Below are 23,587 nucleotides of genomic sequence, written 5' to 3'. Positions count from 1 at the left end.
TTATCTTATGCTGGGTACACATTAGACGATACATGGTGTCTACAGATGCTCAACAACATTTCATCCCATCCATCTCTAATACCCCTTTTCCACTGACCTGAAAATCCCAGGTTATTCTGCAGCAACCCGGTATTTAGGTCAGTGGAAAAGGGTCCACTCACATGGGAATCCTTCCCAGGTACTGTACCTAACAGGGTTTTACCACTGGGACCTTTTTACAGGATGGGGAGAACTGCTCTCCTTGCGCAAGGAGATGTCATCTCCAAGTACCAGCACCGCTCCTATGTTCAGTGTGAATGGCGTAGATTCGGAACTAACCCAGATCGGCGCCACAGTGGTATAGGGACTGTCCCGAGTCTGACCCAAATTGGAACTGTGTTCCAAGTCTCAGGTCAGACCCAGGTGGAAAAGAGATATAAGTGTATGCACCCAATAATATATATTATGTTGCTGACCAGTCTTATTGTATGACTGCGTGTAACTAAATAATATTAATAATCTAAGGTGACTGCCATCTCAGATATGCAGAAATACAGTATATTTGGTCACTGAAAAAGCTCCAGGAGCCAAAATGAAGCATACTGTACTTTGGCCAGTTAATGTCAGCTATATTTATTTTAATATTTGAGGTGACTATATGTACAGTCTGAGTTTGCTTCTGGCAAACATGTACACCGACACTGTAACTTCTACAGCCTACCATAATCCACCCAACATTCCTTCTCCAGCACTCTACATTCCATCGTCACATATAGATACAGTCCTAGGACCATGTACTTAAGTATAAATACACAAAGTGGGCATATTGCAAACAGGGAAGTTCTAGCATTTGTCCTGCACTTGAACATCCTAGATAATCTCATATATGTCATATATCTTCATACAGCGAAGTCTATCATACTTAGAGGAAACATCATTTGTTCCACCAGCAGCACTAATGATGTCTCTCTACAACACTCTTATAAAACGCACTTCTGCAATTACAGAATACTATGTTATTAAATATTTTGCAAGATATCTAATCACTTTAATCCAGGTAAAAAGAAAATAATATTTTAAAGGGACTTACTTTTGTCATAGAGTTGACTAATCCTCCTACTCCTAACTCTAGGAAGTTCCCCAACAATGGAAGAGGTGTTGGTCCAGGAGGAAGGGTGTCATTCCTCCAATATCTTTTCAAACATAAATACGAGATGAGGAAAAAAACATATAACATCAGTAGCGATGTGAAATCTGGTAGTAAATACATTCTCAGTTAGTCCTCACTGGCTTGAGCTCACTGTGTTTCTGCCAGTCTGCCAGTCACTGAACGCAGTTAGCTTTGCCTATGTATGATAGAGTTCATGCAAATAAACAGTGTACAGTAGGTGGAGCATAACAATGAATGTATTCTAGAGTCACAGTGTACAGCAATCATGTAATAGTTTAGGCAGTATCCATTATTTACTGAAGCATGGACTATATTTACTTTACATAATCTGCTACATCAGTACAAATAGATTTATTGTCTTGTAAGAAATACAAAAATATTCTACTATTCAGAACCTAAACTTTCCTCTCTAGCAGAGATAATCTCTAGAGAATAAAAACCACAGCTTTTCTAAGACATGAGTTTGGAATCAACTGCAATGTTGCCAAAATAACTGACCTGACTATGATCAGGATAGAAATAGCTAATACCCCTTTCACACCGCACAAATAACCCGCTATTGACCCGGCATATTGCCGGGTCGACACGGGTTGGCGTGCGGTGTGAAAGGGGCATAGCCAAAATCGCGGGTCGCCTGACCTGGCAATTCAACCTGGGAATAAAGCAGTGTTATACCCGGGTTGAATACCGGGTCAGTGGCTGCGTAAACGGGCTCCCGAGTCAATGAGTCCCGGGACCCATTTACTACAGCAGGGAGAGGTGGCCGGAGATGATCTCATCTCCCAGCGCCGCCTCCACCTCCGCCCCCGCTGCCGGCTCCACTCCCCCGCTGCTATGGCAACCCGCCCGGCATATTGCCGAGTCGGGGAAGCCTGCAACAGCTGCCAAAGCCGGATCCCACCCGGGAAGGACCCGTTTTCAATTTCCGGGTGGGATCCGGCATTGGCAGTGTGAAAGGGGTAGAGTTCAGTTTCGGTACACATTATAGAAGATTCCCTCAAACTGTTTATCGCTGATATCTTCTTCCTACTCGTCTCCGCACAGTCTATCCTACTGCTTCTGACTTATGTTAGCGCATGTGCAGCCAGAAGGGAACCTTGCTGCACATTTGGTGGTCATGTCCTAATATTCGACACTACTGGACTAAGGTTCATGATTTAATTAGATCAATAGTAGAAATTCAAAGGCCTACTTCCCCTGTATTCCTAATATATCATCCCATTCCTCAATCCCTTCGCCCAACATATAAATTGATCAATCATAAATACTGCCAGATGTCAAATTGCCTCACACTGGAAGTCCGCTACTCCCACCCCACTCCCTGCAACAATTAACACTTTCTGATCCACCTACAGAATGGAACGAATTACCTCAGTTCTACATGATACTCCAATCCACTTTTCGACTATATAGCTTCACATTTTTACTACTCACCCCCAATAATATTGACAATACTCACCGATTGGCTTCCATTTCCCTTTTATATTTTCCTCCTTCTCTTATTTTTAAATCTACCCCATACCATCCTCTTATTATAGTTAGCATTTTCGCAAAATTGATCCAGTGAATTTACTCATGCTGATGTTGCTCTATGCCAGGGGTGGGGAACCTACGGCCCTCCCAGCATGCCCTTCAAAAGTTTTAGCATGACCAAATAGGAAAACTGTAGCAGGACATGCTGCTCTATGCTATTTATTGTACTGTATAACATTCATTTTATGTTTACTGCCAAAATCATTAATAAAAAGTTAGGTTATTGTATCCCAAGAGATAAATCTATGTCAGCAGTGTGCCTGTTGGGTATAATTGAGGCAATTGTTCTAGACAGTTATATTAAACAATATGTTCTAAATATGTGCAGTTTAGCTGAAACATGTATAGTTTGAACCTGGATGGCAAAAGAGGGTCCTGCATTCAATTAATGGTTATCACTGGTTAATGTTACTGTAGCACATGAGAAATATACTTATATAGCTAGACATGCAGAATCCAAGTTTGCTCAAATTTGGGCCAAATGGCTTGACTCTGAGTTTTCCATTCCTCTTAAGGAAAGGGATTATGCAACTATGTCTCCCTCATAGAGGATGTTATAAGGACATTTTCGAAGGGAGGAGGAAGGGGAGAGAGAAGGGAAGAGGAAAAAAGAAGAAAAAAGGAGAAAACAGTTTGTAAATTGACTCATTTTGTTTTCTTCTTTTCTTTTCTCTATGTACTGTATTGTAAATAAATATGTATGATGTAAAAAAATTCAATAAAAAGTACTACGTTTTCTAAAAAAAAAATGTGCAACATACTGGGCAGGATTCCCCCCTCCCTTTTGAAGTCTATTGTGCCCACCGGCGATATTCTAATGTTACTGCCGACGGCCGTGACAACTTGATTTCAGCCCGCTACCCCTGGAGGTAGCGAGCTAAAATGCGTGTAAAGAGACCAATTTGGGCTCAAACTGGTCTATTCACAATTGTGCCCATTAGTTTAGTCAGGTTTAGGTGCTTGATGTGCCTAAACCAGACTGTAATGAGCGCGATCAGTGTGATAGCGGGCCACATTTGAATGTCGCTCCTTTCCCGTCACTTTAGACAAGAAATAGCAGGTGCGATAGGATTTGAATCCAGCCCACTGTGTGGTTGGCACTAAGCACATGCTTGTTTGTAACTTTGTAGTCACAAACTTAAATATACCTACAGCACAAGAAAATGTTTTTGGGTACAGAAAGTCCAGCATACCTATAACACGTGTTCAACCTGGCTCACTGTGCAGTGTGAACAGTAGCCAGGTCAATGCGACCCAGCACCCATTCACTGTGTGTGTACGGACGGTGCTTGGAGATCATGTGATCTCCAAGTGTCGCCCCCCGCCACATCACTGCTGACATCATCAACCTGGCAATATGCCAGGTTGCAGCAAGTGGCAGCAGGGGTGCCTGAGGTGGGTCACACCCTGAGAGCTCCCTTGTCTGTCTCCCGGGTGCGACCCACCTCAAGCAGTCTGAAAGAAGTATTATCCAGCCCTCTGGCATGTATCCTCCTTCAAACTTCTCCCATAGGGCTGACTGGTGCAGGATATAGGCATCATGGAAAGATGCTGGATAACGGTGGAGAGCACCACAGAACACCTACACATTAAGGGATAGTTATGGTGATTAATATATACATAACCCCTAAAATGTGTTGCTCTGATCCAAATGTGGGTACAGCCTATGGCTTCCAGCACATTAAGGAATGCTAGAAGTCTATAGTGTACCTTCAGGTCTTGCCACATGGACTCCAAACTGTGGAATGAGATGATGTATATCTATGTAGGTCATAATTTCTTCATGGCAGATAACACTTGAGTTAAATGCACTGAGAAAGTGGCCTGCGTAATCCCCAGCACCCTAGAGCTCACAGAATCAAATAAGCCTGTTGAAAAAAGTGCAGGACACACATTAATTTATGCAGCCCAGGCACTGCATAGTTATTTCCCGCCACAGTATTCAAATAATCTCCCACATGCTCACTTAAGTTTAGGTGTGAGTTGTATGTTCAAAATGGGAAAATATCTGGATGCGAGTTTGGGCCCTGATTCAGACCTGATCGCTGCTGTGCGTTTTCGCACAGCAGGCGATTATCGAACTACTGCACATGCAAATGCACCACAATGCGCATGTGCGTCGCCAAACAGCGAAAGAATGGTGCGAAAGTTTTCATTGCATGGCTGTTTCCAAGGTGATTGACAGGAAGAGGACGTTTGTGGGTGGTAACTGACCGTTTTCAGGATTAATGCAGGAGTTCCCAAGTGTTTTCAGGGCTGGAGTGTGACGTCAACTCCAGTCCCAATCAGCCTGATTTATTTGATTGAAGGAGTAAGCATTCTGCTACGCACGGACTGCACACACTGCACAGAATGGGAAAAACATTCCATGGTGAGTGTGATGTGAATGGTTTTGCAGCTGTCCACTGACTGAGGGGAATGTTTGCACAGTGTACACATGCAATCGCACACTTGCACGTGGAGAGTTTTCACTACCCCTGGGCAGCGACTATCTGATCGCAGGACAGTGTAATTTGCAGCACAGCGATCAGGTCTGAATTAGACTCTCGCTCCATTCAAGTTGTGGAACTGCATTTTCTCACTGACTGTTACATGTGCAAGTTCTGAAAAAGTACAAGTTTTACTCGCGTTTAGAACTCTTCAGCCATGAGTGTCCCTATACTATAGTGTCACCAGTCCTCGATGGTTCAGCCTAGTCTTGTCTAGTAAAAAATCAGGGGGTCCCCATGCTGTCCCCCTGACCTCATTTATGGTGAAATTATGTTCCTTCCTCTTCCGGATTATGGACCAACAGCGCTCACTGGAACTTTATTATTATTAACGGTTTCTTATATAGCACAGCAAATTCTGTTGCACTTTACATTTGGAAACAACAATTATATAACAAAACTGGGTAATACTGTAACAAACAGTCATAGAGGTAGGAAGGCCCTGGTCACAAGCTTACAATCTATAGGGAAATAGGCATGGATACACAAGTATAGGTGCTATCTATTGCATAGTTGTCCACCAGATTGCAAAGGTTCTTGGTGGGCTGTATGATATGGTCACACAGCAATGATGAACTGGGGTCAGGAAGAAGGGAAAGTGAAGAATGAGAAGACATGTGAGGATATGTGTGGACTGTGCAGAGTGGATGTAATTTGATAGGAAAGTTTATGAAAGTTGAGTGAGCGGTTCTGGAATTTGATGCGCTTGCCTGAAGAGGTGAGTTTTCAGGGAACGCTTGAAAGTTTGGAGACTAGAGGAGAGTCTTATTGTGTGAGGTAGGGCATTCCACAGAGTGGGTGCAGCCCGAAGAAAGTCCTACAATCATGAGTGGGAGAGAGTAATGAGTGTGGATGAGAGATGCAGGTCTTGTGAAGAGCGTAGAGGTCGGGTTGGGAGATATTTTGAGATAAGCGAAGTGATGTACATTGGTGTAGTTTGGTTAATGGCCTTGTGTGTGAGTATATTGAATATGGTAGAATACAGGTAACCAATGGAGGGACTGACAGAGTGGATCTGCGGACAGAGGGGGTCATCCCGACCCGTTCGCATTCTTCTGTTTGTCTCAGCAGTGTGAACAGGTCGGTTCTGCGCATGTGCGCCAGATGCAATGCGCATGCGCGATGTTGCCCGGCGACGGCCGTCGCTGGGCAATGACAAGAATACAGAGGAAAGCGATCACTACCGCGATCGCAAGAAGAGTGACAGGCAGAAGGCATTCCGGGGCATCAACTGACCGTTTTCTGAGAGTAGAGCAGCGAACGCAGGCGTATCCAGGTGTTTGGAGGATGGATGTCTGACGTCAATTCTGGGACCTTCATCGCTGGATCCATCGCACAGGGTAAGTAACTGCAGGGCTAGTCTTGTTTTACTTTTTTAGCATAGCAGGGCTGCACAAGCGATCGCAGCCTTGCTATTCTAAAATACATGCATAGGTTCATGTCAATCACACTGCGGCAACCAGTGCGACTGAAAAGCTTCGCTAGACACTGTGTGAAACTACATTGTGCGTTGTAATAGTACGACGCGCGTGCACATTGCGCCGCATACGCATGCGCAGAAGTGCCGTTTTTTGCCTCATCGCTACACAGCAAACGAATGCTGCTAGACATCAACTCGGAAGGACCACCATAGGCGGAGTCTTGTTTATCGCACGAGCAGCAAAAAGTTGTTACGTGCGATCAACTCGGAATGACCCCCAATGAACGTCCACCGAGGAAGATTAGCCTCGCAGCTGCATTCAGAATGGATTGTAGTGGTGAGAGTCTCGTTTTGCGAAGACCAGCTAGGAAACTATTGCAATAATCAATGCGGGAGATAATGAGAGCATGGATTAGAGTTTTAGCAGTGTCTGGTGTAAGATGTGGTCATATTTTGGATATGTTTTTTAGATGCATGTAACATGATTTTGAAACAGATTGAATCAGGGTCAGACTGGAGCATGAAGGGCCCACGGGGGTATGCAGTGCTAGGGGCCCATGATTAGAGGTGTGGCAAGTCTCCAAAGGGGGTGTGGCCAGCCACCACAGAGGTTTGGCTAACAATTATAGAGTACCTGGTCTGGACTCCTTGATAATTTATATAGTAATTAATGCTAGTGCATGCATGATAATGTGCCAGATTCAGAGGCGTATCTAGCACGGGGCGAGCAGGGCACGTGCCCTGGGCGCCAGGGCAGCCCCAACAGAGGGGGGCGCCACCGGCACGGCCCACTCGCCCCATGCGTCAGGGATTCCGCCGGCGCTACCCGCGGCGGTTTCCCTGTCTCCCCGGCTGCTGTGCCTGTCACAATAGACAGGCAGCGGCAGCCAGGAGCCTCCCCCTACTCCCCCCTGCAAAGTGTACGCGATCGCGATCGCGACCGCGACCGCGGAGGTGCGCGCATGCGCGTGCGCGACCTCTGGGGGCGCGCGGCCCCTGAACAGCAGTGAGTGCAGCCTTGCAGGTGAGCGGGGTAATCTTCTTTATACTTCCCTGTCGGGACAGGGGGTGCGGGACATTTTGTGTGTGTGTGTTAAGTGTGTGTGTTGGACAATGTTCTTGTGGGACAGTGTGTGTGTGTTAATTGTGTGTGTGTCGGACAGTGTGCGTGTGTGTTGTGTGTGGGACAGTGCGTGTGTGTTAATTGTGTGTGTGTGTTAATTGTGTGTGTGTGTGGGACAGTGTGAGTGTGTTAATTGTGTGTGTGGGACAGTTTGAGTGTGTAAATTGTGTGTGTGTGTGTGTGGGACAGTGTGAGTGTGTATTAATTGTGTGTGTGTGGGACAGTGTGCGTGTGTTAATTGTGTGTGTGTGGGACAGTGTGTGTGTGTTAATTGTGTGTGTGTGTGTGTGTGGGACAGTGTGAGTGTGTTAATTGTGTGTGTGGGACAGTTTTGCGTGTTTGTTAATTGTGTGTGTGTGTGTGTGTGTGTGTGTGGGACAGTGTGAGTGTGTTAATTGTGTGTGTGTGGGACAGTGTGCGTGTGTTAATTGTGTGTGTGTGGGACAGTGTGTGTGTGTTAATTGTGTGTGTGTGTGTGTGTGTGGGACAGTGTGAGTGTGTTAATTGTGTGTGTGGGACAGTTTTGCGTGTTTGTTAATTGTGTGTGTGTGTGTGTGTGTGTGTGTGGGACAGTGTGAGTGTGTTAATTGTGTGTGTGGGACAGTTTTGAGTGTTTGTTAATTGTGTGTGTGTGTGTGTGTGTGTGTGTGTGTGTGTGTGGGACAGTGTGAGTGTGTTAATTGTGTGTGTGGGACAGTTTTGAGTGCGTGTTAATTGTGCGTGTGTGTTAATTGTGTGTGTGGGACAGTTTGATTGTGTGTTAATTGTGTGTGTGTGGGACAGTTTGAGTGTGTGTTAATTGTGTGTGCGTGTGTATTAATTGAGTGTGTGTGGGACAGTGTGCGTGTGTGTTAATTGTGTGTGTGTGGGACAGTGTGCGTGTGTTAATTGTGTGTGTGTGCGTGTGTGTGTGTGTGCGTGTGTGTGTGTGTGTGTGTGTGGGACAGTGTGAGTGTGTTAATTGTGTGTGTGTGTGTGTGTGTGGGACAGTGCGTGTTTGTTAATTGTGTGTGTGGGACAGTGTGCGTGTGTGTTATTTGTGTGTGTGGGACAGTGTGCGTGCATGTGTGTTAATTGTGTGTGTGTGTGGGACAGTGTGCGTGTGTTAATTGTGTGTGTGTTAATTGTCCCGGCGGTTATTGGCGTCTGTAGTGTGCGCCCCGTCCTCCTCCGCTGCCGCTGACAGGAGCGGCGGTGTGCGGCTCTCCCCCTCCCTCGCCGGCTCCGTCCTCCCGTCGTGGCCCTGCAGTGTGTGCCGGTCTCCCCAGCAGCAGCAGCAGGTTAGTCTCTCTCTCCCCCCCCCCCCCACTCCTCCTCCTCCCCTCTCTCTCTCTCTCTCTCTCTCCTCCTGTGGATTGAAGTTTGTAAGTATCATTTTCATTTTTACAGGTACCCCTATTGGATTCTACTGGACAAGTGGACGTGACCAGCGTGGGATGTAGGTAAGTAATCTGTCTCTCATTTTTACAGATTCCCCTACTGGATTCTACTGACAAGTGGACGTGATTGGCGTGGGATGTTGGTAAGTAATCTGTCTCTCATTTTTACAGGTACCCCTATTGAATTCTACTGGACAAGTGGACGTGATCGGCGTGGGATGTTGGTAAGTAATCTGTCTCTCATTTTTACAGGTACCCCTATTGAATTCTACTGGACAAGTGGACGTGATCGGCGTGGGATGTAGGTAAGTAATCTGTCTCTCATTTTTACAGGTACCCCTATTGAATTCTACTGGACAAGTGGACGTGACCGGCGTGGGATGTAGGTAAGTAATCTGTCTCTCATTTTTACAGATTCCCCTACTGAATTCTACTGACAAGTGGACGTGATCGGCGTGGGATGTAGGTAAGTAATCTGTCTCTCATTTTTACAGGTACCCCTATTGGATTCTACTGGACAAGTGGACGTGACCGGCGTGGGATGTAGGTAAGTAATCTGTCTCTCATTTTTACACATTCCCCTACTGGATTCTACTGGACAAGTGGACGTGACCGGCGTGGGATGTAGGTAAGTAATCTGTCTCTCATTTTTACAGATTCCCCTACTGGATTCTACTGGACAAGTGGACGTGACTAGCGTGGGATGTAGGTAAGTAATCTGTCTCTCATTTTTACAGATTCCCCTACTGAATTCTACTGACAAGTGGACGTGACCGGCGTGGGATGTAGGTAAGTAATCTGTCTCTCATTTTTACAGATTCCCCTACTGAATTCTACTGACAAGTGGACGTGATCGGCGTGGGATGTAGGTAAGTAATCTGTCTCTCATTTTTACAGGTACCCCTATTGGATTCTACTGGACAAGTGGACGTGACCGGCGTGGGATGTAGGTAAGTAATCTGTCTCTCATTTTTACAGATTCCCCTACTGAATTCTACTGACAAGTGGACGTGATCGGCGTGGGATGTAGGTAAGTAATCTGTCTCTCATTTTTACAGCTACCCCTATTGGATTCTACTGGACAAGTGGACGTGACCGGCGTGGGATATAGGTAAGTATGTGTGAGTGTGTCAGTGTGCTTTAATAAATTTTTACTGTCACGGTGTGTGAGTTGTGTTTTTATTTGGGTATTTTTTCTGTTGTAGAACTACAGGTACCGGCGGGCCCGTTATTTCCCTGCATGTTGGTACTTGAGGTTCTCCAAGTACCAGCAAGCGGGGGAGGCTTTCTGGGCCTTGTAGTTCCACAACAAAAAACAATATTCTTTTTTTACTTACATGGTTATCAGCCTCCCATCCACAGTCCACGGATGGGGGGGACAGCCTCGGGCTTCATCCCTGGCCCTTGGGTGCCTGGAGGGGGGGTGACCCCTTGATTTAAGGGGTCCCCACTCCTCCAGGGAACCCCGGCCAGTGGTGACTAGTTGGGGGGGGTAATGCCACGGCCGCAGGGACCTACATAAATGTGTCCCCCGGCTGTGGCATTATGTCCCTGGCTAGTGGAGCCCGGTGCTGGTTTTAAAAATACGGGGGGACCCCTACATCTTTTGTCCCCCGTATTTTTGGAACCAGGACCGGACTAAGAGCCCGATGCTGGTTGTCTAAATACGGGGAACCCCTGTCCAATATTTCCCCAGTATTTAAACAACCAGGACCGGCTCAAAGAGCCCGAGGCTGGTTATACTTAGGAGGGGGACCTCACGCAGTTTTTTTTTTACATTTTTAACCCATTCAGACCCTTCTCCATTAAGTTAATGGAAACCCTGGACAACAAAATTGCATTCATGTCCTCCCACTCCCTTCCCAGTCCCAAACACTAATTATTAATTTTTTCTATAAAAATGTACAATATATCACAAGTATGATGAGCAGGCATGCAGCGGGCATTGGCGGCTTTGGACTGAGTTGCAAATTAGTGGCGGAGGGCTGGGTCAGTTGATGGTGGGCGAGTTTGTAAGCCATTGGTGGTGGCAGCGGGCTTCGGCTCAGAAGCAGTGGCGGGCATTGGCTCGGTGGCGGTAGGGGTCATCGGCAGGATTCGGCGGACATTATGGCTGTAGTGCCTCACCGCACGCCACTGACCTCACCGCATGCCACTGGTGTGTGGGACAGTGTGCGTGTGTGTTAATTGTGTGTGTGGGACAGTGTGAGTGTGTGTTAATTGTGTGTGTGTGGAACAGTGTCAGTGTGTGTAAATTTTTGCAGTCCAGTGTGTGTGTGGGGGAGAGAGGAAAGTATGAGAATGTGTGTGTGTAGTCTGAGTGGGTGTGTGTAGGATTTGGGGGTGGCAAGTCTGTGTGTGTGTAATCAGTGTGTGTGGGATGTACTAATGGCCATTTACCGAAGACAGATATGTATTAAACCACGGGCACTGAGATGCCCTTCTCACTCACCATCCAGCTGGGTGGGCGAGCCGGGCGGGTGGAAAGCCAGCAGCAGGGGCAGCATGCCGGATATCAGCAGCCGAGGGTAGGGGCTGTAATGCACGTGCGGAGCCCAAAGCCGGAGATCAGCAGCATGCTGACCGGCAATAAGCAGCTTCTGCTTCCGCGTTCAACATGCTGCTGATCTCCGGCTTTGGGCTACGCAGGGTTCGGGGGATGGGTGTCCTCTGCCGGTGTACTGCAGCTCCGGGGGTGCGGGCTCCGCAGGCTTTCAGCACTGTTGAATATCCAGCTGCCTCAAGTATGTACAGCCCGCACCCTCTGCTGCTGATATCCGGCATGCTGCTGCTGGATGTCCCCCCGCCCGGCTCGGCCACACAGCTATATGGTGAGAAGGGCATCTCAGTTCCTGAGGTTTAACACATATGCCTCAGAAAATGGCCTCTGCGGTAAACGATACTAATGCTTACCATGACAGTAACAGCGGGGAGGAAGGCGCACATCGGGATCCTGCAGCATGAAACAAGAACCCCTTCGGAGCGCAGCAGACCACACTGAAAAGGGTGCATACTCGGTGCGGTGCTCTGCATCCCGGGTGGTGCCGAAGATGTGGAGTGTCGGAGGTGGCAGAAGCACCGCAGCTTGGGGTGAGAAACAGCTGCAGCCCTTCCGCTGCTAAACTCTGCAATTAGTCTATTAAGGGGGTGGGCTCCCCTCATCATAGTGCCCCACAGGCCATGTTAATTCTGGGGGTAGGATCCCCTAACTCTATAATGGGAATTTTGGCTCATATCATGTGCTGTAACGTGAATTTTGGCTCATACCGTGTGCTATAATGTGAATTTCGGCTCATACTATGTGGGGTAATGTGAATTTTGGCTCATTCCGTGTGCTGTAATGTGAATTTCGGCTCATACCGTGTGCTGTAATGTGAATTTCGGCTCATACCATGTGGGGTAATGTGAATTTTGGCTCATACCATGTGGAGTAATGTGAATTTTGGCTCATACCGTGTGCTCTAATGTGAATTTCGGCTCATACCGTGTGCTATAATGTGAATTTTGGCTCATACCATGTGGGGTAATGTGAATTTCGGCTCATACTGTGTGCTATAATGTGAATTTCGGCTCATGCCGTGTGGGGCAATGTGAATTTCGGCTCATACTGTGTGCTATAATGTGAATTTCGGCTCATACCGTGTGCTATAATGTCAAAGGGGCACCAGTACTAGATAGTATAAGGGGTCCTACTACACTGAAGGACACGCCCCTTTTGAGTGACCACGCCCCTTTTCCGGAGCGCGCGCGCATAATTGCTATCTGCACTCTTTCATTCCACCTTCAAAAATTCAACTTCGACCACTGCACCTACATACACATACATACACACCCTGACATCTTTATATGCAGTGACACCGGTGGTGTCTGCACATACTTTCCTTTTGTTTTGTTTTTTTATTATCATTTTATTAATTTACTATTTTTATAAAAAAAAAAATATTTTTTTTTTTTTTTGGGGGGGGGGGGGGGGGGGGGGGGGGCGCCATTATTGATCTTGCCCTGGGCTCCAAAAACCCTAGTTACGCCTCTGGCCAGATTAATGACAGCAATGTACTGTAGAGAATACATCATAATCCTGTGCAGTATAAGGTAACATATGTATAATATATAATTCAAGTGCACAGTCTAGAACCTGATCCCTAGAGGAGGAGGGGCCCCCAGGCAGGTAGGCCTACCAGTGGTTTTCCCCTGTACCCCTGTAGGCCAGTCCGAGCCTGGATTGAATGTGGGGAACAAAGGACAGATCAAAGTCAAGGATGACACCTAGGCAGCGAACTTGTGGGGTAGGGCTGATTGTTGAGTTTTTAACAGTGATAGAGATATCAGGTTGGTACCTACTATTGGCCGGTGGAAATATTATTAGCTCTGTTTTTTAAATATTAAGCTTGAGGTGGCGAGATGTCATCCAAGATGCAATGGCAGAAAGGCATTCAGTGACACGGCCCAATACAGATAGAGGCAAATCAGGGGAGGATAGGTAGATTTAAGTATCATCTGCGTACAGATGATACTGAAATCCCAAAGAGCTAATTAGTTTACCAAGAGATGAGGTATAGATTGAGAAAAGCAGAGGACCTAAGACTGAGCCTTGCGGTACTCCAACTGAAAGAGGTAGCGAAGAGTAGGTAGATTCAGAGAAACAAACACTGAAGGAGCGATTCGACAGGTAGGATAGGAACCAAGAAAGGGCTGTGTCTTTGAGAACTAGGGATTGTAGTGTTTGTATGAGAAGAGAGTGGTCAACAGTGTCCAAAGCAGTAGATAGATCTAGAAACATAAGAAGTGGTTTATGGCCTTTAGACTTTGCAGTGACCAAATCATTAACCACTTTTGTCAGTACTGTCTCTGTAGAGTTTTGGGAATGGAAGCCTGACTGAAGTGAGCCTAATAAGTTGTGTGAGTTAACAAAGTATGTGAGTCGAGTGTAGGCAAGTCTCTGAAGTAGCTTAGAGAGGCAAGGGAGCTGAGAGATGTGGAAGTAGTTTGAGAGAGAGTTAGGGTCTTAATTTTTTTTTTCAAAATGGGAGTAATCACTGCATGCTTAAACAGTGAAGGGAAAATACCAGGAGAGAGAGAGAGATTACAGATGTTAGTTAATGTAGGGATGAGCACCAGAGACAGAGCTTTTCTTATTTGTGAGGGTAAAGGATCAAGAGGAGAGGTAGTAGAGAAGCAGGATGAGAAGAGTGATGATACTTGATCTTCATTTATGGGATCAAATGAAGAGAGAGTGCCAGAGGGTTCAGGTAGAGAACTGAGCAAGTCACTGGATGATGAAGAGCATGCCATTTCATCTTGGATCATATCAATATTCTCCTTGAAGTAGGAAGCAAGATCTTATGCCTTGATCATGGCTGGTGGGGTAGGTGAGAAAGGATTCAGAAGTGATTTAAATGAATTAAAGAGTCGATTGGCGTTAGAGACTTGAGCAGAGATGAGAGTTTGGAAATATGTTTGTTTGGCAGTGTCCAGGGCATTTTAATAAGAGTGGTAGACAATCTTATATATGAGGAAGTCGCTTGAAATACGAGATTTACGGCACTGACATTCAAGTTTACAGTATGTGTGAGTTTTTGTAGATGTCTTGTTAATTTAGAGTTCCGTGGTTGACATCTAGACCTACGTGGAGTGTGATGGGTAGCTGGGTAGCACTTCATCAAGGGCTATTTCTAGAGTCTAATTCAGGTGTGATACAGCGATCTCAGGAGAGGTGAATGCAGAGATAGGTAAAAGCAGTTGTTGGAGTGAGGTGGAAAGTGCGGGTTTGAGAAGGATTGAAGGACTTCAGCAACACAGAGATTGAAGAAATGGAGAATAGCATGCAGGTGATAAGGTTATGATATGAGAGGTGGAAATGAGTGTTAGTGAGTTCAGAAATGGAGAATAGTCTAATGAATATTAGATGAAGGCAGTGGCCCTCCTGATGAGTAGAAGAGTCAGTCCTTTGGGAGAGGACGAGAGATATGGTTAGAGAGAGTAGTTTGGAGGCATGAGTAGATTTAGGACAATCAATAGCAATATTAAAATCACCCATGATAGTGATGAAAGTTCAGAGGATAGAAAGTGAGGGAGGCAGGCAGGCAGAAAAATCTTCCAGAATTTGTTTGTGATGCCCAGGTGGGCGATAGATAGCTGCAACACACAGAGAGAAAGGAGAGTAAACCCTGATGGAATGTACTTCAAATTATGTAAATGTGAGTGATGGAACCTTTGGTAGAACAGTGTATGCGAAAGATTGGGAAAGTAATAATCCAACCCCACCTCCTTTCAGGATACCAGGCCTGGAGGTGTGTGTGAAGTGGAGACCACCATGTAACAGTGCTGCAGGGGAGGCCGTGTTTGATTGTGTGAGCCATGTTTCTGTTATAGCCAGCAGATTGAAGTTGTTAGATATGAAGAGGTCATGGATGGATGTTAATTTGTTACAAACAGAGCGTGCATTCCATAAGGCACATTTTAGTGATCTGGAAGGTAATAGAAGAAATGTAATGCTTATGAGGTTAGCTGGATTTCTATGTTGCTGTGAATCAGGTGAATGTGAGCGATGCAAGTGGTTATGTCCTGGATTTGGTTAAATGTCACCAGCTATCAAAAGCAGAAGAGAGAGATAAATGCGGGTGTTGGAGGTTTGTGAAAGGTTGTAGATGTTATTGTCAATAAATATACGGCAGTAAAGAGCTCATTAGTTTTAATAAGAGAGGAGTGAATAATTGAGGGGGCAACATGTACAGAGTGGTGAGTTGCTGGGAGATTGAATGATGTAATGGCCGTTATAAAATTCCATGAAGTGCAATGCAGAAAATCAATTTGTGGTACATGGTTCATTTGAGATTAAAGCAAAGTTATCTAGGCTTAAGGTGTGTACAAACGGTGAGATCCTTGCTATGTTCAATTTTGACTATGCGATTTCCCTTGATCTCCCCCAGAGCCCAGATAGCACACATATTACAGATTTTGACTATCTGTGCTTGAGATTTTGTCTATGTACGATTTTGACTAAATGCTAATTTTGATTATACTTTGTACTAGATAGTACACTAGATAGTCAAGATTGACTTGCCTGCACAGTCTATCTAGCCTTACAATACCGACCCTACGGGAGTGCACATTAGGATCGAATCTGTATCACAAGCTGCCTAACACCTTGAGATATGCACTAACTTTTCATAAAATTTTGACTATATAATCAAAATCTTTCAGATTTATCTCACCATGTGTACACACCTTTAGAGTGTAAGGCTTCACTAGTTAAAGTTAAATGTTCAGGCGCCTGTTTCCTGGTGTTGTTACACTGTATGTTAACTGAGCATGACACAGCAAAATGACAAACACAGGTATGTACAGTCACATGCAAATCACAATGTAACCGGTTTCTTATACAAAATTGGTTGCATTTTGTTCTTAGAGGTCATGAGGATTATAGGGGGTCATTCCGACCTGATCGCATGCTAGCTATTTTTTGCAGCGCTGCAATCAGATAGTCACCTTCTATGGGGGAGTGTATTTTCGATTTGCAAGTGTGCGAAAGCTTGTGCAGCCGAGCCGTACAAAAACAGTTTGTGCAGTTTCTGAGTCGGTCTGAACTTACTCGGCCTCTGCGATCACTGCAGCCTGTCCGGTCCTGGAATTGACGTCAGACACCCGCCCTGCAAATGATTGGACACGCCTGTGTTTTTCCAACCAATCCCTGAAAATGGTCAGTTGACACCCATAAATGCCTTCTTCCTGTCAATCTTCTTGCGATCGGCTGTGCGAATGGATTCTTCGTTAAATCCATAACACAGCAATGATCTGCTTTGTACCCGTGCGATGCACCTGCGCATTGCGCTGCATACACATGCGCAGTTTAGACAAGTTTTGACCTGATCGCAGCGCTGCAAAAAATAGCTAGCGTGCGATCAGGTCGGAATGAACCCATAGTTTTAAAAATATATAGATACGTTTAAATCCACAGATGATTGTATTTGAGGATGAAAGGGTGGTTGTTTTGTTGCAAAGTTGGTTGGATTTTTCTGTCTCTTTTCGCCCTGGATAAGTCAATTTAGTAATATTTCATAACCCTTTTAAACAACCCTTCTAAGACAACCCTGTTCAGAACATAAAGAAGTTTAGAAATCTTTCTGTAACCAATGCCATCAGTATGTTTTGCAACAATAAGGTTGCAAAGGTCTTGAGAGAGCTCTTTGCTTTTATCCATCATGAGATGTCTCTTGTGTGACATCTTGGTAATGAGACACCTTTTTATAGTCCTTCAGTTGGGACTGAACCAACTTGTATTGCACTGACAAGGGGCAGGATTGCTTTTGAATTACTTTCAGCTGGTGTCATGGCTTTCATTAACTTTTTGCACCTCCCTTTCTTCATGTGTTAGGCTAGGGCCACGCATAGCGTCCAAGCGAGTCCCACTGAATAGGACCCACTTGGCCAGGAGGGGGGTTTTGTGTTCACATGAATCCTGTTTACAAAGCCGCACTATGTGAACACATACATTGAAATTTATGTGTTCACACTGAATTCCCGTCGTCCTGCCATCCAACCCAACGGTTGGATCCGGCGGCGGTGGGAATGCTGCACATGTGTGGGCACCTGCATAGGCGCCCATGTGCACTCTCCTTCCGGCCAAGCGGGACCAGCTTGGCTGCTATGTATATCCCTACCCTTACATACTTTTTCCTGTGTCATTTCACGTTATGATACATAACTTAATTTATGGACATTTATATTTTGATTTCTTTGCATGTGTGGATTGCATCATGGGTTGTTGCTGAAATTTGGTGAAAAAATCATTACAATACAGTAGCTCCATTACAAATATATTTACTGAGAAAATTGTTGATTTTTTCATTACTTATTTTACCCATTGTATGTATTTAGATGCAATTTAGAGGTTGCATTGGGGTACTTAGCTACTTAGAGTAGTTACTGAGGTTTTTTTGTTTGTTTTCAGCTATGGTAAGCCTCATATATTACTGTAGATAAGCTTAGCCATTTATACTGTACCTACTGTAAGTTGACTCAAATATATATTATTATTATTATTATTATTATTATTATTACCAGTCATTTATATAGCACACACATATTCCACAGTTTTTTTGCAGATAATATTTGTCATTCACATCAGTCCCTGCCACCACATGTACACATGTCACAGTCCGCCAGGTGGGCCATGTCAGTCACAGGTCTCAGGAGTTGCCAGGTGACTGGGAAGTTGCGTTTCTTCTGGCCACCTGAGTCCTTGGTCCCCACCTAGCGGCTTCCAGAGGGAAGTGCGGCCACCGCATCAGGCAACCGGGATGCTGGACACAAATAGGGTTCCCGGTTGCTTGTTAGTAATTATTGTTCCCCCTTGCTGTCAGGTAGCTCATTGGTGCAGCTACCCTTTATATCCTCTCCTTGCTACTACCTCAGTGCTGGTTATAGTTTATACCCTGCAGTCTAAACCGCTGGCCCTTTTACACCTGTCCAGATTATTCCCTGTGGATACTCTGCTATATCCCTAGCCTGTCTGTGTTCTGACTCATGCCCTGCCTGCTGTTCCCTGAACTCAGTGAGGAAACTTTTGTCTGCCTTTTCAAGTAATCCAGTTTCTAGACTAATCAATATCTACAGCAGTGGTTGGCAATTATTTCAGCTGAGGGACCACTTAACACTTTCAAATGAGGCTTTGAGGGCAGCCATAGGCACGCGCCAAAAATATAGGGACATGGCTTAATGGGAAGTGGCATGGCCACACAATAATACAGATTCATATTAGGCTGCACAATAGTCTCCATTATTCAAATTACACTGCACAGTAGCACTACTTACCAACATTACTACAGGTAAAGCCCCTTTTACACATATTACGCCAGGTAGAGCCCCTGTCACACATTATGCTAGGTAGAGCCCCATTTCAAACATTACTCCAGGTAGAATCCCTATCACACATTTCACCATATAGAGCTCCCTTTTACACATTACGGCAGGTAGAGTCCCCATTACACATTTTGCCAGGTAGAGTCTCCTTTTACACATTACAGCAGGTAGAGTCCCCATTACACATTACAGCAGGTAGAGTCCCCTTTTACACATTACGGCATGAAAAGCCCCCTTTTACACATTGCGGCAGGCAGAGTCCCCTTTCACACATTATGGCAGGCAGAGCCCCATTTCACACATTACAGCACATTACAGTTACCAGGTCCCCCCCCCCCATCCCCCTTGGACACAATTCCAACACCCCATCCTCCCCCTTCCTGAACAAAATTACCAGTCTCCCTCCCTAGACACAATTGCAATTAGAATGGGGTGAAAACAAGCTACCATATATACTCGAGTATAAGCCGACTTTTTCAGCACTTTTTTTTGTGCTGAAAAAGCCCCCTCGGCTTATACTCGAGTCAGTGGGAAGGAGGGACACGGAGGGCCCAGTGCGCGCCTCTCCTGTGTCCCTCCTGCGTCTCCGGCGGCAGCGGCGGGTCTATTAAATGAAGTACCCATTTGTGAGCTCTGATTGGTTCACGAACCGGCACTTCATTTAACAGACCCACCGCAGGAGATGCAGGAGAGACACAGGAAAGGCGCGCGCTGTGCCTTCTGTGTCCCTCCTTCACAAGACAGTGGGGGAGCGGGGAGGGTAAGTTGTACCTGGCACTGGGGGAGCATGTTTGGCATTTGGGGGGCATATGTGGCACTGAGGGGGCATATCTGGCAGTATGAGGGCATATCTGGCACTGTGGGGGAATATCTGGCAGTATGAGGACATATCTGGCACTGTGGGGGCATATCTGGCACTATGAGGGCATATCTGGCACAGTGAGGGAATATCTGGCAGTATGAGGGCATATCTGGACTGTGGGGGCATATCTGGCAGTGTGAGGGCATATCTGGCACTGTAGGGGCATATCTGGCAGTATGAGGGCTGTGTACGGCTAGAGCTGCATTTCCCACCCTAGGCTTATACTCGAGTCAATAAGTTTTCCCAGGTTTTTGTGGTAAAATTAGGTGCCTCGGCTTATACTCGAGTATATACGGTACATTTATGGTATAGCATAGTTAGGTGTGTTAAATCTGTTTCCTTTAGTGGCCACAGTATTGTGGGGAAAAAGGAAAAAGAATAAAAAAAAAACAATTAGCATTGTGTTTTGCTAAGAAGGCAGTGATGGATGCTTTGAACATTTCATTAAAAATGAAAAAACGTCTACGTTATGCGCTCTTTGAACTTCCCGCTGCTTGCTGCCGCTTGCTGCCTGCATGCATGCTCTGGCCCCACCCCCAACACCGCCCAGTGCCTGATGTAATGCCGGCTGACGTGATGCATTATGTAACTTGACTGCAAGACCACTACTCAGCCCGTCGGGCCGCTTGTCATTGCGCACTGGTGGGAGGCCGTTGGCCAGTACAATGGAAATGTTTTGCAGTTACTGGTACATTTCTGTCTACAGTACCAACACATGCATCCAATTGCTGTCCCCCCTACAAGTGCCACCAAAAAGCACATGCCTCATATGCCTAATGGAAAATTCACCACTGTGCTTGCTGCTACTTTATATGCTCTGTCATACCCTGCTGTTTTGGCTGAGTTGAAACTCCAGACTCACAAGTAGTTGTGCATGGTCCAAGTGACTGTGTGGGGGTATGCCGCACTCTGCTGTATGCTGTGCTCTACTCTGCTGTATTGACTGTGCTGTGTCCAGAGACTCCAGACTCACAAGTGAATATGCTCTGTATAGTGACTGTGTATAGGGGACACTGCTGTATGCTGCACTTTACCCTAGTGCACTTTGTTCACATGCATCTATGCACCCTGTGACTCCATGCAGCTTTATCCGAGCTGCAAGTTTAAAAACAGAAAAAATAATAATAATAATATATGGTTAAGTTCTATTGTTTGCATTGTTTGGTGTGCTTTACCCTAGTGCACTTTGTTTACATGCTTCTATAAGCCCTGTGATCCATGCAGATGGAACCAAGCTGCAAGATACAGTATATAGTTATATTTAAAAAGTTTTAGATAGGATCCACCCCTTGTAATTGGTATGGTGCCCAAAAACAAGTACAAGTGAAACAAAAGTACAAGTAAAAACAAAAATAAGTGGATGGGTGACAAAGTACAATATATATATATATATAGCAGTAGAGGCGGCACTCGGTAATAACCACACGATAAAGCAGGTATCAGCAACAATGTTGCAAAGTTTTACCTCGTCCTCAGGTTGCAACAAATACAAATGTGAACATACCTTATAAAAGTTCCCCACCATGTGCAAACGCGCTCCAGCGCGGGTCCGGGATGAGGACGCCCACTGATGACGTCAACACCCCTCGCCTCATCGCCCAGGCAGCCAGTTAAACAAGACATGTGTGTATTAAACATCCATAGCACAGCTAAACACTGTATGTGGATCTTGTGGTATTCCTATGTAAAAAACGGCTGCCACAATTTATACCATATACAATGATAAAAAAACATAACAAACATGAAATAGAAAAATTACAGACATATTAAAAACAAATGAATCACTAAGCAGAGCAATGAAAAATACAACATTACATAGAGACACAATGTGCCCCGCTAAACAATACTGTATGCACAGAATAAAGCACGCAAATACTATGTCAATACGGCATAAAAGTCGCTGCAACAACATATAGATAGATTAAGTTATGATATGAGATTCATATCATGATAGATTAAATTATGATAAAGATATGAGATTAGTCACAGAGTCTCATGTACTACCAAATTTACTATTTATTTAATCACATGCCTATGTCGGCAAAACTGACCGGACCTTACGAGAACGAATGGCACAGCACAAATTAGCCATTAGGAATTCCCTGGCATCTGGCAGTAGTAATCAGCCTGTGGCCCGGAATTTTGTTCAGGCCCGACACAGTGTAGCATGTCTGAAATATATGATCATTGATCATGAACCAAGGAGATTACGGGGTAAGTCAAACTGCTGCAGAAGTGATCGAAATGGATTCATGAACTGCAGACGTTAGCCACTCGCGGACTAAACCTTAGGTCTGTATTGCTTCCTTTAATCATAATTTAATCTATCTACAGTATATGATGTTGCAGTGGCTTTTATACCACATTGACCTAGTATTTGCTTGCTTTATTCTGTGCATACAGTATTGTTTAGCAGGGCACATTGTGTCTATGTAATGTTGTATTTTTGATTGCTCTGCTTGTGATTCATTTGTTTTTAATATGTCTGTCATTTTTCTATTGCAGGTTTGTTATATTTTTTATCATTGTATATGGTATATATTGTGGCAGATGTTTTTTACATAGGAATACCACAAGATCCACATACAGTGCTTAGCATTGCTATGGATGCTTAATACACACGTGTGTTGTTGTAACTGGTTGCCCGGGGAACGAGGCAAGGGTGTGTTGATGTCATCAGTGGGCGTCCTCATCCCGGACCTGCGCAGGAGTGCGTTTGCACATGGGCCCTCATTTCAAGTTGTTCGCTCGCTAGCTACTTTTAGCAGCCGTGCAAACGCATAGTCGCCACCCATGGGGGAGTGTATATTTCGCTTTGCAAGTGTGCAAACGCCTGTGCAGCCGAGCTGTACAAAAACATTTTGTGCAGTTTCTGAGTAGGTCTGTACTTACTCAGCCCTTGCGATCACTTCAGTCTTTTTGGTCCCAGAATTGACGTCAGACACCCGCCAGGCAAACGCTTGGACACGCCTGCGTTTTTCCAAAACTCCCAGGAAACGGCCAGTTGACACCCACAAATGCCCTCTTCCTGTCAATCTCCTTGCGATTGCCCATGCGAATGGATTCTTTGTTAAATCCATAGCTCAGCAACGATCCGCTGTGCACCCGTATGACGCACTTGCGCATTGCGATGCATACGCATGCACAGTAGAGACCTGATCGCTGCGCTGTGAAAAACGGCAGCGAGTGATCAACTCTGAATGACCCCCATGGTGGGGACCTTTTATAAGGTATGTTCAAAATTTTATTTGTTGTAACCTGAGGACGTAGTAAATCTTCGAAACGTTGTTGCTGATACCTGCTTTATTGTGTGGTTATTACCGAGTGCCGCCTCTACTGCTATATCTTGGACCTGTCGCTGACTGGAACCTAGGAGGTGTCAACGTAAAAAAATATTACATAGAGAGAACATACAGACTCCACACATTATGAGTCGCTATGCTTGTGAAGATGCACAGCATGCACAGCAATATATGGTAACATACGCATTTACACAGACATGCCACAAAGATATATTTAACACATATTTCATACAGCACATAAATTGAACATATCAAGCACCAGACATCATAAGGTTTTAAATTATATAATGGAGTAACGTCATGTATGTGTATTTTTGGAGCAGAGCAAGATGGACATGTCATGCTTGTTGTCAAAGTAACCAGAATAATGTGTGTGTCAATTTGATGCCTGTGATTAGGTTGTAGCACATTGCCATGAGTAGATATGATTAAATGTATGAAAGCTAAAGTTTTTTTTTAGAGTTAGCT

The 23,587-nt window shown here is 45.2% G+C and overlaps 1 protein-coding gene across 1 annotated transcript in view; it reads right to left on the bottom strand.

The window, feature by feature from the left end:
• LOC134949290 (cytochrome P450 2A4-like) overlaps window positions 1-1,332 on the bottom strand; it is a 132,326-nt gene extending 130,994 nt beyond the window's left edge. Inside the window, exon 1 of the mRNA XM_063937787.1 lies at window positions 1,070-1,332. Within this exon, the coding sequence (XP_063793857.1) occupies window positions 1,070-1,249 (180 nt within the window). The 5' untranslated portion in view covers window positions 1,250-1,332. The remainder of the gene's footprint in view (window positions 1-1,069) is intronic.
• Window positions 1,333-23,587: the final 22,255 nt, after the last annotated feature.

Source organism: Pseudophryne corroboree, chromosome 8 (genome assembly GCF_028390025.1).
Source record: "Pseudophryne corroboree isolate aPseCor3 chromosome 8, aPseCor3.hap2, whole genome shotgun sequence".
Taxonomy (NCBI): domain Eukaryota; kingdom Metazoa; phylum Chordata; class Amphibia; order Anura; family Myobatrachidae; genus Pseudophryne; species Pseudophryne corroboree.
This window is presented reverse-complemented; position numbering and strand designations above follow the sequence as displayed.